Source organism: Lissotriton helveticus, chromosome 5_1 (assembly GCF_964261635.1).
Source record: "Lissotriton helveticus chromosome 5_1, aLisHel1.1, whole genome shotgun sequence".
Lineage (NCBI taxonomy): Eukaryota > Metazoa > Chordata > Amphibia > Caudata > Salamandridae > Lissotriton > Lissotriton helveticus.
The window spans coordinates 2,055,102,281-2,055,118,146 of NC_136065.1; the positions used below are offsets into that span (position 1 = coordinate 2,055,102,281).

Consider the following 15,866-nt stretch of genomic DNA (forward strand, 5'->3'; position numbering starts at 1 on the left):
CAGGCTCCTCGTCTTCGGAGTCGAAGGGTGTTCCCCGGAGGCTCATAAAAGAGGAAAGAGAAGGAGCCGTCAGAACACTAGTTACCTTTTAAAGGGAGTTTTTAAACCCGTCACCGCACCTCGGTTGTGTTCAGTTTTAGGCAAACCAGGACGTGATGTCAGGGATTAAGGTAGGAAACCAGTGAGGGTAAAGAACCAAGAGTGGGGATAGGAGGCAAGGAATAACCAGTGGAGCCCACGTCCTAAAGAAACACTTTTAAACGAATAAGGTTCGAGTTAACACCGCATTTAGTGCATAGGAGGTCAAATACCGGGTCAAAGCTATCACGGGTCAGGTTTAGGCATATCTCTGAGGCAATATTCACAGTACAGGCTGTCTTTACTTGATACTCCTCCCGCCACCCTCTGATACCTTCCCGCCACCCTCCGGTTCTTTTCCCCCACCCTCCAGTACTCGTGGTAACCCCTCACTCACCGGCCCCTGCCGCAAACTCTCCTGAGTCCGCGGCCGCTCTTCAGCGTCCTCCGGAGGGATCCACCACTCCTCACTCCAGGGCTCGTCCGCTTCTTCGTCCTGGGTCTCGCTTCTCCACGCTGTCTCCTCCGCACGGTCTCGCGGCTCCTTCCGACGTCTTCTCCCGCTCTCCTGCTTCGTCCGGATGCCCGCCCCTGTCTTCACAGTCTGTCCGTTTCATTGGTCGCCGTGGACCACTTCCGGGGTTGCCGCCGTCCTCTTCCGGGTCCTGCCTCCAGCTCTCTGTAGGGAGAGGAAAAGACGACATGAATCCGGATTGGGATTCTCCTCGGGAGTCCGTTCATGAGGGATTTCGGACCATAGGACCGCATCGGTGAGTACTTCCTCACATCCCCTTTCCCTTGCTGTCCTTCTACTCGGGGTGGGATCCTGGGGAAATCTAGATAAAAAGTCCACGTTTCCTTGTTCGCTTCCTTTCCTATGTTTGGTACGAAATCGGTATGGTTGTAGTGAAAGGAACCATCTGAGTACTCTCTCATTGTGGCCCTTATTTCTAGCTAACCATTCTAGAGGGGCATGACCTGTATACAAGGTGAACTCCCTGCCTTCCAGATAGTATCTCAAGGTTTCTATGGCCCATTTGATGGCTAATGCTTCCTTTTCTATAGTATTTACAACAAGGGGTGGTGAGGGACAGAGTCTCTGAATTAAGCAGAATACTCTCACCCTGTCAAGAGATCAGGGCTAGATCCAACACCGTTTTTTAGCTCACTGCACCATCCCAGTTTCAGAACCTGGCTGTATGCAAATTAGTCTGTTCCTGTCCCAGTGCATGATGGGAACAGGGCAAACCAAACTACAAAAGGCAATTCTTACACTGGGAAGGAAACAAGCTTCCGGGGACCGGTTTCTGGCATTACAGCCGTCTTCGGCCCGGCTTGCTTGAATCCTGATGGTGCAATGAGCAAGGGACTCATGTCTGAGTATACCCTTCCACGCTTAGGGTGGACAAAAATATTTACAACAAGGGGTGGTGAGGGACAGAGTCTCTGAATTAAGCAGAATACTCTCACCCTGTCAAGAGATCAGGGCTAGATCCAACACCGTTTTTTAGCTCACTGCACCATCCCAGTTTCAGAACCTGGCTGTATGCAAATTAGTCTGTTCCTGTCCCAGTGCATGATGGGAACAGGGCAAACCAAACTACAAAAGCCAATTCTTACACTGGGAAGGAAACAAGCTTCCGGGGACCGGTTTCTGGCATTACAGCCATCTTCGGCCCGGCTTGCTTGAATCCTGATGGTGCAATGAGCAAGGGACTCATGTCTGAGTATACCCTTCCATGCTTAGGGTGGACAAAAATATTTACAACAAGGGGTGGTGAGGGACAGAGTCTCTGAATTAAGCAGAATACTCTCACCCTGTCAAGAGATCAGGGCTAGATCCAACACCGTTTTTTAGCTCACTGCACCATCCCAGTTTCAGAACCTGGCTGTATGCAAATTAGTCTGTTCCTGTCCCAGTGCATGATGGGAACAGGGCAAACCAAACTACAAAAGCCAATTCTTACACTGGGAAGGAAACAAGCTTCCGGGGACCGGTTTCTGGCATTACAGCCGTCTTCGGCCCGGCTTGCTTGAATCCTGATGGTGCAATGAGCAAGGGACTCATGTCTGAGTATACCCTTCCACGCTTAGGGTGGACAAAAATATTTACAACAAGGGGTGGTGAGGGACAGAGTCTCTGAGTTAAGCAGAATACTCTCACCCTGTCAAGAGATCAGGGCTAGATCCAACACCGTTTTTTAGCTCACTGCACCATCCCAGTTTCAGAACCTGGCTGTATGCAAATTAGTCTGTTCCTGTCCCAGTGCATGATGGGAACAGGGCAAACCAAACTACAAAAGCCAATTCTTACACTGGGAAGGAAACAAGCTTCCGGGGACCGGTTTCTGGCATTACAGCCGTCTTCGGCACGGCTTGCTTGAATCCTGATGGTGCAATGAGCAAGGGACTCATGTCTGAGTATACCCTTCCACGCTTAGGGTGGACAAAAATATTTACAACAAGGGGTGGTGAGGGACAGAGTCTCTGAATTAAGCAGAATACTCTCACCCTGTCAAGAGATCAGGGCTAGATCCAACACCGTTTTTTAGCTCACTGCACCATCCCAGTTTCAGAACCTGGCTGTATGCAAATTAGTCTGTTCCTGTCCCAGTGCATGATGGGAACAGGGCAAACCAAACTACAAAAGCCAATTCTTACACTGGGAAGGAAACAAGCTTCCGGGGACCGGTTTCTGGCATTACAGCCGTCTTCGGCTCATTCGGGTCAGGTAACACAGATGTCCGGGCGTCACAAAAGTCCTCTTCCGGTGAGTCTTCTTCTTTATATAAGGGGGCAGAGGGCGATGGTTCAGGCTCCTCGTCTTCGGAGTCGAAGGGTGTTCCCCGGAGGCTCATAAAAGAGGAAAGAGAAGGAGCCGTCAGAACACTAGCTACCTTTAAAAGGGAGTTTTTAAACCAGTCACCGCACCTCGGTTGTGTTCAGTTTTAGGCAAACCAGGACGTGATGTCAGGGATTAAGGTAGGGAACCAGTGAGGGTAAAGAACCAAGAGTGGGGATAGGAGGCAAGGAAAACCAGTGGAACCCACGTCCTAAAGAAACACTTTTAAACAAATAAGGTTCGAGTTAACACCGCATTTAGTGCATAGGAGGTCAAATACCGGGTCAAAGCTATCACGGGTCAGGTTTAGGCATATCTCAATATTCACAGTACAGGCTGTCTTTACTTGATACTCCTCCCGCCACCCTCTGGTACCTTCCCGCCACCCTCCGGATTTTTTCCCCCACCCTCCAGTACTCGTGGTAACCCCTCACTCACCGGCCCCTGCCGCAAACTCTCCTGAGTCCGCGGCCGCTCTTCAGCGTCCTCCGGTGGGATCCACCACTCCTCACTCCAGGGCTCTTCCGCTTCTTCGTCCTGGGTCTCGCTACTCCTGGGCTTCTCCACGCTGTCTCCTCCGCACGGTCTCGCGGCTCCTTCCGACGTCTTCTCCCGGTCTCCTGCTTCGTCCGGATGCCCGCCCCTGTCTTCACAGTCTGTCCGTTTCATTGGTCGCCGTGGACCACTTCAGGGGTTGCCGCCGTCCTCCCAGCTCTCTGTAGGGAGAGGAAAAGACAACATGGATCCGGATTGGGATTCTCCTCTGGAGTCCGTTCATGAGGGATTTCGGCCCATGGGACCGCATCGGTGAGTACTTCTTCACAAGGAGGTATCCAGAACTACCAAGGAAAGATCTGTCTCTTCCTCCCTGCCAGTTCCAGTTCCCTCCTTGTCTTTGGGTTCTCCAATGCCGCTTATGGCCTCAGGGCTTTTTTCATCACTCATGCTGTTACTTTCCGCGTTATTGCTGATGTTAGAGTTGCTATCATCTGGTATTTCTGGTATTTCTGGTGACACGACCGTTGCATCATTTGGCTAGTGTACTTGAATTAAGTTGGTGTCTATGACCATTTTCCTTCCTGCTGTGGTGCCTGCGGGTTCAGTCTTTTGCCCTACTTGGCATTTTTTATGCTGGGGTGTTGATGTTGTTTGAGGTGAAGTTATGCCCTTATTTCCTTTGCTGTTGTCCCTGTCCTGTGGGGGCTGCGTGCCACTGAACTGGTAAGGCAGGGGGAGTGGAGATGGTTCAAGAGGCGTTTGTAAGCCTGATACTTCGTTGATCTTTGCAAATAAGGTATCCCCTGCATTTTAAAAAAAACTAAATTTTGTATAAATCTTGGGCTGAAAAGAGGTTTGGTTAATTTTTTTGCTCCTTTCTGTTTTTGCCATGTGGCTACTTTTACAATAGTTTGAAACGGATTTGTCCAGTGTTATGTCAAGTATGTCAATTAAGGAGCACTGTGTCGTAAGATTAGATTTGGCTGACAGCGTCTCTTTGTTTTCCTCAGAAGTCTTGGCTGTTTGTTTGCGCTTTTTTGGCCCTCCTTTGCTCGTTGGGCCTCCTCGGACCCTTCCTGATCTCATTTTGGACCCTTCGACGCTAGGTTGCAAGTTAGGGGATAGTTTGACTGGTATCAAGTGGAGCCAGGTGGCAAATCAATCTTGACAAAACCTTTTGGCACTGTTGTTGCAAATTTCCAGCTTTGAACCCTGTGTAGCTGTATAACTGACAATACGGACAAACCCCTCAAAAAGCTCCCAGGAAGGATAAGTTACTTACCTGTAATCCTAGTTCTCTTCCAGGGGTATCCTCATCAAAGTCATAAGCACTGAATATTCCCGCCCATGTGCGGGACCCCGGAAACAATATAAAAATATATATGTAAGAAACACATATATCTCGCTCCACATATATGTATGTACATATATCATTTTTCTCACACCAATGCAGCTCCATAACTGAGGCTAAAAACAATGTAAACCCACAATGCAATTAGCAAGGAAGAAAATAAAAAACACATTAGGTCAAATAACCTTTGAACTTTGTGTTTTAATGAGTAAACTACTCATAAATCCTGAGAATTGCTTGTAAATAGACATTGTTAGCCCTCAGGCTGCATTGCATAACAATAGCATAGAAAATGAAACCATTTTCAACAAAAAACTGGCACCGTGCCTTTAAGGCAGCCATGACCCCAGGCTTCCCATCATGCCTCAGGGGTGACAGTTAGGTCAGTTGTTCTTTGCATAACCCTAAACTCAGGGCTCAAACTCAAGCTTGAAACAGTACAAAATCTCATTTACCTGGGGAGGCGGGTGGGTTGCTTATGACTTTGATGAGGATACCCCTGGAAGAGAACTAGGATTACAGGTAAGTAACTTATCCTTCTCTTCCAGGGGATCCTCATCAATAGTCATACGCACTGAATAGAATAGCAAGCCCAACAACCACCTGCAGGTAAATGAGAAATACATAAACCAACCAAGCCATAACAGCCAAATAACTCAGCTGTTAAACAGATTCCTCAGGGAGGCCTGGCCCACCTGGGTATCTGCTCTAGTATCAGAATCAAGACAGTAATGTCTGGTAAATGTATGGACAGACCGTCAGGTCGCCGCTTTACAAATCTCAGACATGGGCACATCCTGTAGGTAAGCCGCCGTGGCCGCTCTACCTCTAGTGGAATGCGCCTTAGGAGTAAATCCCAGAGGTTTTTGCGCCAATTGGTAAGCAAGTCTGATACACGAAACTATCCACCTGGAAATGGAACGTTTGGATGCTGCATGACCAGTTCTGATCGATCCATAGTTAACAAACAATTTTTCAGAATGCCGAACAGACTTGGACCTGTCCAGATAGAACTTTAAAACCCTTTTCAGGTCCAGAGAATGTAATGCCCTCTCAGCTGGAGTAGAGGGATTAGGAAAGAAAGTGGGTAAAGAAATAGACTGATTGACATGAAAATCTGACACCACTTACGGCAGGAAAGAAGGATGCGTTCTGAGCACCACTCTGTTCCAATGAAAGACTGTATACGGTTCTTTAGTACACAGGGCCTGAATTTCGCTCACCCTACGGGCTGACGTAATTGCTACCAAAAAAGCCTCTTTCCAGGAAATATGCTGTAAAGTAGCTTTATGAATGGGCTTAAAAGGCGGGCCCATCAACTTTGATAGTACTAGGTTCAGCTCCCAGGGAGGAGAAGGAGGCCGTACAGGAGGGTACACCTTTTTCAGACCTTGCAAGAAATCTTTTACTGCTGGCAACTGAAAAAAAGAGGTTTGTGAAGGTGATCGCCTATAAGCAGTTATAGCGGCTAAATGCTCCTTAATGGAGTTAAACTTCAAACCTGCTTTAGCAAGATACAATAAGTATGGAAGAACTGCCTCTTCCTGACTCTTCACTGGATTATGACCATTCTGCACGCACCACATATAGAACCTCTTCCACTTGCATGCGTAAGAATGTCTCGTGGAAGGACGTCGTGCTTCTCTCAGAATGGACATGCAGTCTTGTGGCAGTCCTAGATGTCTGTATTGAATGACCTCAGGAGCCATGCTGCCAAGTTCAGTGATGGAAGGTTGGGATGGTGAATCCTCCCGTTCATCTTCGATAACAGGTCCGGCCTGCATGGAAGCCTCTTGTGAGGAGACACTGACAGGTGAAGGAGGTCCGTGTACCACCATTGTCTCGGCCAGTCGGGGGCAATCAGGATCATTGTTGTGCACGAGTGGTTCAGCTTGCTCACCACCTTCGGGATCAGAGGAAGGGGTGGAAAAGCGTACACAAATTCCCCTGACCAGTCGATCAAAAGAGCATTCCCCCTCGTTCCTGGTCGATAGAACCTCGAGGCGAAGCTTGGGCATTTGCTGTTTACATCGTCTGCAAAGAGATCTATGGAAGGACGACCCCAAGCCTGGAAAACGTCATCTAGCACTTCGTCGTTGAGAACCCAGTCCTCTCTGTCCTCGAAGTGCCGACTTAGAGCGTCCGCTCTCACGTTTTGCTCTCCTGGAAGGTGGACTGCTTGAACAGACAACTTGCGAGCCAGAAGCCAATGCCAGATGCCCTGAGCTTCTAGTGACAGAGTCCTTGAGCGGGTTCCTCCCTGCTTGTTTAAATAGTACATAGTGGTGGTGTTGTCCGTTTGTACTAGCACCACCTCTGTCTGAATCGAGGGAAGGAACGCTTTGAGAGCCAGGTGGACTGCTCTCAACTCCAGCAAGTTGATGTGGTAGGTGCTTTCGTTTGACGACCACAGACCCTGCACCTGAAGAGGGCCCATGTGTGCCCCCCAGCCTTGCCATGATGCGTCTGTGATGATCGTTTGCGTCGGAGGAGATTGATGGAAGGGAACCCCCACTTGCATGTTCTGCTTCTTCATCCACCACTGAATGGAGGACCGTGCCACCTCTGACAAAGGGATCTGATCGTCCCAGCGATCTGATTGCTGGTCCCATTTGTCCTCCAGATCCTGCTGAAGAGGACGCATCCGAAGTCTGGCGTTCGGTACCAAGAATATGCAGGAAGCCATCGACCCCAAGAGGGAGGCTATCTTTCGCACTTTCTGAGTCCTGTTGCGAAGAACTTGCTGGCACTTGAGCACTATCGAAAACTGTCCCTCCTCCGAAGGAAACACTTTTCCTACCTCGGAGTCTAGCAGAGCTCCTAGGAAGTGAATCTTCTGAGTGGGATGGGAGACTGATTTCTTGTAGTTGACATGCAGGCCTAGACGTTGACAAAGTTCTATGCATGTTCGGAATTGATTCCTTACATTGTCTGGAGTTGGACCTTTCAACAGCCAATCGTCTAAGTATGGGTATACGAAGACTCCCCTGCGGCGCAGAGCTGCCGCCACCACTGCGACACACTTCGTGAACACTCTGGGGGCCGACTTCAACCCAAAGGGAAGGACTTTGAACTGGTAGTGAGAGGTCCCCACCCGGAACCGAAGGAATCTTCTGTGATCTGGTCGTATCGGGACATGAAAATATGTGTCTTGAAGGTCCACCGAACACATCCAATCCCCCCTCCTGAGATGTGGATATATTTGATGGAGCGCCAACATGCGGAATTTTTCTTTTCGGACATGTAGATTGAGTGTTCTCAAGTCCAGAATAGGCCTGTATTCTGCCTTCTGGCCCTTTTTTCTGACCAGAAAATACCTCGAGTATACTCCTTTCCCCCCTTTGAGCCACCAGAACCCTCTCGATGGCTGATATCTCGATGAGCGTCGCTACTTCTTTCTTTAACATTTGTAGCTGGTGGCTTGACGTTGACATTGGAGGAACAGACGGAGGTAGACGGAGGAAACGAAGACAGTACCCATTCTGCAGCGTAGACAACACCCATTGATCTTTTGTAATGGCCTGCCACTCTGTCCTGCAATGTGCAATGCTTCCCCCCACTGGAGTGGACAACGGCGCTGGGGGAAGTGAAGACTCATTGCTTCTGCTGAGACTTACTGAAGTTGTTGCCTTGGCGCTGATTCCCATTTCCTTTGGAATTGCGCTTGCCTTTGTATTGCGATTTCTGTTGTCCTTGTTGGTTCTGGCCCTTCTGCCACTGAGGGGTTTGAACCCTCTGCTTAGAAGGTCCCTTGTTGTCAGAACGGAACTTCTTCCTGAATTCCTTTTTCTTTTCAAGCCCTACGGCTTTGAGGGTGTCCAACTCAGTCTTCATACGCTGCATCTCCTCATCAGCACTTGCACCAAAGAGAGACTTGCCCGAAAAAGGAAGATTTAGAATCCTAGCTTGAGCCTCAGGTTTTAAAGCCGTAAGGCGCAACCAAGAGGATCTCCTCGCTGTGATTCCATGCGCATAACCATGCACAGCCAGCGTTGCCCCATCCGCCGCCGCTCCTATAATCTGATTGGAGACTTGACTGCCCTCCATCAGAACCTCCTCAAAGTCTTTCCTATCCTCCTGAGGAAGTTTCTCAGAAAATCTCTGAAGCGAGTCCCACAGAGATCTATCATACCTGCCGAGCAGCGCTTCCGCATTGGAGACTTTAAGGAAAGAAGCTGAGGTGTTACAAACTCTTCTCCCCCAGGAATCTTGCACCTTGCTGTCCTTATCCGGAGGTACCGTGGATGAGGAAGCTACCGCATTGGATTTTCTAGCAAGATTTGAGGAACAGAGGATCCTCATCAGGAGGACGATACTTCTTGAGAATCCTCGCTGGGACGGACTTCACCGTTGCCGGAGTCAGGAAGACTTCATTGACTGGGTCCATTATACCCGGTACCATCGGCAACAACGGTTTGGGTGCCGTTCTGTGCTGTAGGGTTTCAAATATGACTGTCGTCTTGATCTGTGGAGCAGTCATAGGCACTCCTAGCTTCAGGGCTCCCCTGCCCAAGATATCTTGAAATGAAAAAATATCCTCCGTTGGAGATATCCTTGATCGCGGACTGTTTGTCAAGGTTGGAGAGTAATCCCTGTGAGAGCGGGTCCTCGAAGAACTTGAAGAGCTTCGGGTCCTCCTGGACCTAGATCTTCTACTTGAGCGCGTTCTAGAATGTGATCGGCCTCTGCAACGAGATCCTCTCCTACTTGAGTGCCTAGAACGTGACCGTTCCGTACGGCGATGAGCCTGGTCTCGATATGCCTTCAGCCGATCAGCTGCCTCCTTGTGCTTGGCCCAGTGGTGAAGAGGTCTATACCACCTTGGGGAAAGACGAACAGGAGGAGATTTGTGTGCGGAATCCTTCACTGGTGAACGTGTGGGATTATCCGCTTGCGATCTTGCAGGGGACTTGGACCTCTCCTTATCCGAAAGACTGCGTCGTCCATCCGAGGAGCCACCACTGCGAGACGCTGAGGAGGATGAGGATAGGCTCATTATAGATCTAGAGGAAGACCTGGAACGAGATCCCTCTTCCGCAACTCTCCTTCTCTTGGCGGGCGGCTCCTGTAGCGGAGATTGTCCCACCTCCGCAGCTGATGCAGATCCTGGAGAACCTAATTGCGACCTTAATATTTGAGACTGGTCCAATGGTTCACCCTCCTTTTCCTGCAGCACCTGCTGCAAAGGTGACCTCTCCTGTGATCTTGCAGGAGAGATGTTCAGAGGCTGCGAGACACTCTGTTCCCTGGATTTACGCTGATCCATCGACGGTGGCTGTATCGACGCCGAGCGCCGGGCAGATAGACGCTCCCTCGACGTCGACCGATGAGTGTCCTTCGGCATAGAGCCTCTCGCCGTTGAAGGTTGTCTACTCGACGACGACTGAGGCTGCTTCGACGCCGATCGCCGATGTTCTGTCGACGACGGAGTGTGCCTCGAGGCTGAATGCCCCTTGCCTGAATGCGGAGGCTGCCTCGACGTCGAACGCCATTGATTGGGCGTCGACGTGGGCTGCTTCGACGTCGATCGACTATGTGTCGATAGAGGCTCCCTCGGCGTCGAACGACCATGACTAGTCGTCGACGGAGGATGACTCGACGCCGAACGCCGGTGGCCAGGCGTCGACGGAGAATGCCTCGACGCCACAGCATGACGATGCTGCTTCGACATCAGGTGGCTCGCCGTCAAACTCTTCTGCTTCGACAGTGACCTATCCCTCGACGCTGTCTGTAGCGGAGGTACCTTCGATGATGACGCTGAAGACATCTTCTTCGTCGCCGTCGACTGCTTCTCCAACGCCGATCTCGACGCCGAATCTGAACCAGTCGGGGCTTCTTTCGATGTCGACCGCGTCTTCCGACTTTTCTGCTTCTTGGGAGATCTTCCTCTCTCAGAAAGCCCATAAACACGAATTCTCTCACGTTCTTTCAGAGTTCTGGATGATAAAACCTGGCAGTGTTCACAGGTTTTCGATGAGTGAGAGTCTGGTAGGCACAGGATACACACTGAATGAGTGTCAGTCTTGGCCATCCTCCTTCCACATGAAGGGCACTTGTCAAAGAGTGAAGGCATCTCTGACAGAAAAATTACCTTTTTTTAAGCCTAAAAAAGGTAGAAGTAACACCCTAAGTCAAAAAGACGTCGAGTGAAAGCAAAAAATTGTAGATAACAGGAATATTTTTTGACAAAAAGTCAAAAAGAAAGGGAGCTGTTTCACCAGGGTCCTGACTGAAGGAGCCGGAAAGAACAACTGACCTTAACTGTCACCCCTGAGGCATGATGGGAAGCCTGGGGTCATGGCTGCCTTAAAGGCACGGTTCCAGTTTTTTGTTGAAAATGGTTTCATTTTCTATGCTATTGTTATGCAATGCAGCCTGAGGGCTAACAATGTCTATTTACAAGCAATTTTCAGGATTTATGAGTAGTTTACTCATTAAAACACAAAGTTCAAAGGTTATTTGACCTAATGTGTTTTTTATTTTCTTCCTTGCTAATTGCATTGTGGGTATGTGTGTTCACATTGTTTTTAGCCTCAGTTATGGAGCAGCATTGGTGTGAGAAAAATGATATATGTACATACATATATGTGGAGCGAGATATATGTGTTTCTTACATATATATTTTTATATTGTTTCCGGGGTCCCGCACATGGGCGGGAATATTCAGTGCTTATGACTATTGATGAGGATCCCCAGGAAGAGAAGTATATCTGTAGCTGGGTAAGAAAATTAAAAGCCCCTTGAGCTGGTGCTTTATCTTTCTTCTCCGGTCTTAAAAGTCATATGCAGTGAAGAGCCAGTGAAGCCAGAGAAGCCCAGTTTCCCAGTTTCCTCTAGTGCCTTAATGAGCTTGTAACATGCACCACTACTCGCAGCCCTTCATGCACCGCCTTAATTGCAGGTTTTTGCAGGTTTTTCCAGCTTTCTCCCACTTGCTCCAAAGCTGGTGAGAGCTGTCGTATGGGGCGAGAGTTCAGGTGCAGTGCTGTGCTGTGCGTGGGATAGGCAGGAGAAGGCTAGTGTAGTCTAGTGTAGTCTGATGTGGGCGCTGATGCAGTCGCCTAACTGCCGCCCTCTCACTACCTGCTCCCAGCCGACTCACCCGTCGAGAAAGCACTCCCAGCTCCGGTCTCCCCCTGCCACCTTCAATCCTGCGATAACCGGCAGTCAACTCTCCCACCGCACTGATTCTCTCCGGGGGCTTGCCACTACCCCTGTGGCAATACCCGTGGGCCAGGGGCAGTCCGCGCAAAGCCCAGCGCAAGCCCGAGTCCGGTCCGGTGCAGGTGCGGGTGTAGATGCAGGACACTCGCGGCTCTCTCCGTGCTCCGCTCTGCTCAACCCTCTCTACGCTCGATTCTCTGTCCTGCGTGCATTCACCTGGCCCACCGTTGTCAGGGTCAATGTGTGTAGGTATGTGAAGACTGGAAGTACAGTGCCAAACCAGGTTTTTTTGCAGGCAGGAGCAAGTCAAGAGCAGGGCTGCCAAACCGCACCTCCGCAGGTTCGTTGCAGCAATCCGAGCCTCCCCACGGCCTCACTCCGAAAGAGCCCCGACAGCGGGAAGCAATACGAGCCTAATGCTGAGCACCCGGCAGGAGCGGGAACGCGAGTCAGCCGTTCAGTGATAATCAACGGTGAACCCGGCCGGTATCTCGGTAGAGCCGCCGCTCCTCGCTCCTCACCCCCGCACTCAGTTCTTCTCTGTTCGCGCTTGCTTCAAGTCTGGCAATGTGGCAATGATGTTCTCGGTATTCTCGGTGTCTCCCGGCCGCGGGTGCGGCGTCCTGCTCCTCGGTCCAACTCCTCGCTGCTTCTCGCACCGTATGATACGTGTACCGAGACGTCTCACCGGTTGACCAGACCCCTGTATGGAGGAGAACGTATCCAGTGTTTATCGAGTAATGACGTTATCATACGATTGATTTTTTCCAATGTGATAGTCCAAATAGATCAATGTGTCCAGAAAATAATGTTTCCAGATTGCAGAATTATATTTTTTATACCTCCAGAAGACCGACATGTTATGTCTAATCTCAATCTTGGGGCCGTGTTGGAAGTAGAGAAAATACCATTCCATAATGTCCGGCCACATCTATGTGTTCAACCAATGCTTGTAAATGTAAATGTAAATGTGGGATACTTGTAAAGCGCACTGTTACTCTACCCGAGTGTCCTGGCGCTGTAGACCGCTGGGGAACCCGTCCTGGTTTTCTCTGTGAGATGCTCCCTTTCTGGGTATCTCCAGGGTGAAACCAGGCATCCCCGGCGTCTGTGTGGGGCCGTTGTAGAGATGAGGCAAGCTTAATGCCCAGAGTTACCGAGTGTGTTCCCTAGTTAGAGTAGGCACTGAGGCGAGAATTATCGAGTCCGTTGACCCTGGTCCAAGATCCTGCCGCGTCGGGAATTGAACCCTGGTCCCGGGCCGTTCTCTGCTTACAGGTCTGCCGCCTCTAACCAGTGAGCCACACCTCTCATTGTCTCTTGAGCAATGTCAAAGCAAATAGCTGTTGTTTTCTATACTTCAAAGATGGTGGCCATGTTACTGCTATACACAACATGGTGGCTCTCTTGAAATATTGAATATAACTTTCCAAGATGGCTGAATGCTTCTGATGACTTTGACAAAGTCGACACATTGGTTCAAGTATTGGCAAAGTCAATAGCAGCAGGTGTGACAGGCAGGTAGAGCGAGAGAGAGACACCAGTGCAGGGCGTGGATTTAATCAAACTTTCAATATATAACAATGGAACTGGCAACTGCTACACACATGATATGGGATGCATCACTTTACATAAATGCTGAGTCTGAAGAACAGCTTGAATTGTACCCTTGAAAGGAGAACTACCTTAAACTGGTTCTACAGTTTCAGACAGTGGATCCATATCTCCTGTCTGTCAGTTGTTTATAAAAGTATAACCCACTACCCCTCTTGTTGTTCCAGTTCCATGTCCTCTATAGCCATGGACGGGATTACTCTTCAGGGTACTCAGAGGACTGCTGAATAACCAAGGCTAGTGTCTGCTTGCCAGCCAGTCTCCCAGAGCTGAGGGGATCTCATCTAAGATTTGTATCTCTTGATGGAGGAGCTGGATTCACGTCCTAAATTGTCTAAAAGCCTGCTTGCCTGCTGAGAGAGGGAAGGAGCCAGCCAACCCTGCATGAAAAAGGTTTGTCAAGGAAGGAGCAATGTGCAGCACATCCCCGATGTTTGTTGTATGTCTAGAAGAGAGGACTTCTGGATAAAGATCTGTTTGACCCCAGTGTCAGTGTGCATGAAGACTCTCTGTACCAGTTCCTGCTGGGAAATTCTACTATGCAACTATGATTCCTGAAGCCCGGCCGGGGCTGTGACTACATGCCTTGATTGTCTTGCGCATGGCCATAGCTACCAAGAGGAAGATCAGGACTATGCGTGGCTGTACCTGCTCAAGTTGTGATTGACCTGTGCATGGCTGCAGCTGCCAAGTCAAGGGCCAGCTTGTACGTGGTCGCAACTACTCAAGTGGTGCTAGGCCTGTGCATGGCCTCAACTGCTAAGATAATTAGCCCATGCAGGGGTTCTGGCTAACAAAGATGTACCTAGCTCAATCAGGGCTGCACCAACCACAGTTGTGACCAGTCCGATTGGGACCAACAATGTCATCTGGCCCGTTTGGGGCTCCAGTGAGTACATGTCTGCTGTGGCGTGGGCCCAGCGACATGTCTCCGAAACCAAATACTCCAGCTTTCGGTTCAGTTGGGACCATTACTTACCAGGACTGAGGTCTCCTGCTCCTGCTGCCAAAAGACCAGAAGCTGGTGCACTGCCATGTGAGGTCACAGCATCTGAGGTGAGAGAATAGATTTGCTGCCAGTCAGCACACCGACACTTAAGCGTAATGTGCATGGCCTTCTTCAAGAACCGGGCAAGCAAAGCTGAACTGACCTATGGGAACTCTGTTCCACTCAAGAGCGGTAAAACACTGAGCAGAAACTGAGTGCACATGTACTTATGGTTAACTGTAATACACCTGACCTATATACACGCTTCTACTGCAGTCCCCACAGAAGGGGAGAACAAACCAGAAATGTTTGAGAGCCTGGACAGGGGTGGATAGGAGGGAGGAATTGAGACAAGCCACAGTATACCTTCCCAAACAGTGGCCAGCGATAAGAAATTGTTTCCTGTTGCTGGTAGTATGTAGTAGTGTGTTCTAGTGTGAAATAAAGCACTTTATTTTCCATAAAGATAATCAGTGGGCTGAGCAGTCACTTGATTGTGGATTGATTGTTCAGCTCTTGACTTGAGCACCCCTGCACTATCTCCCTGAGAATCCTCTGACTGCCCAACGCCACTACCACTGAGAGTCAAATGCTGAAGGGGTTGTTCTTGGTTTGGTTTTCAGAGCCATAGTAGAGTGATTCCTACAACATGGGAGGCAAAAAACCTCAGCTCTCACAGGTTGAGACTCAGTTTCCCCTGTTTGCCCCTTCACCCACTGCTAAATGAGGCCTATCAGCCTTCTTGATGGAACTAGAGTAAATGTAGTCCTTAGATTTATTCAGATTTTCACACTTTCAGTAACAGAATGTGTAAATTTTCCAGTTCAGCTGAACTGGAGTCAACATGTAAGTGCAATATTTTTTGACTTACCCTCTTCCTTTTTCAGCTCAGCACCTTCATACCTATACAGGACAGGTAGGGTCAGGCAGCGGGAGCTGTCATGAAATGTCTTCATCTGAGAGGAAGTAAATTTACCAGAGAGGGCTGGAAGGAAAATAGAAAAGATGAAACTAAATGTCTTGTAAAATCTAAAATAAACATAACTATCCTGATCTCGCTTTACTACACAACAGAGATCATTTTTGAAGATTTAAACTTGCAGTTAATCAATACCATTGTTAGAGTTTTCGTTCATACATATTTATATGGATTATTAACAGAATGTAGATTTATTCTCTACCATATATGTGCACACATATATAGTGCTAATATTTTAGAAATGATAATTCGATGACTTGTAGAAGTGTGTTTTCTATGCTATGGTTAACTAGGCCCGAATTTAGGGCTAGCTGCCATTTCTTTCAAAATGGATGTCTTCCCTCTGAATATA

At 49.1% G+C, this 15,866-nt stretch overlaps 1 protein-coding gene and 1 long non-coding RNA gene across 2 annotated transcripts in view; one reads left to right on the top strand and one right to left on the bottom strand.

Annotated features, from left to right (window-relative positions):
* The window catches only part of LOC144756279 (uncharacterized), a 385,761-nt gene that overhangs the window by 140,169 nt on the left and 229,726 nt on the right, over nucleotides 1-15,866 (top strand). The gene's annotated exons all lie outside the window — the stretch shown is intronic.
* Nucleotides 1-15,866, bottom strand: part of LOC144756278 (uncharacterized) — a 411,513-nt gene that overhangs the window by 123,433 nt on the left and 272,214 nt on the right. The window contains exon 10 of the mRNA XM_078645939.1: nucleotides 15,407-15,520. Coding sequence (XP_078502065.1) covers nucleotides 15,407-15,520 — 114 coding nt within the window. The remainder of the gene's footprint in view (nucleotides 1-15,406; nucleotides 15,521-15,866) is intronic.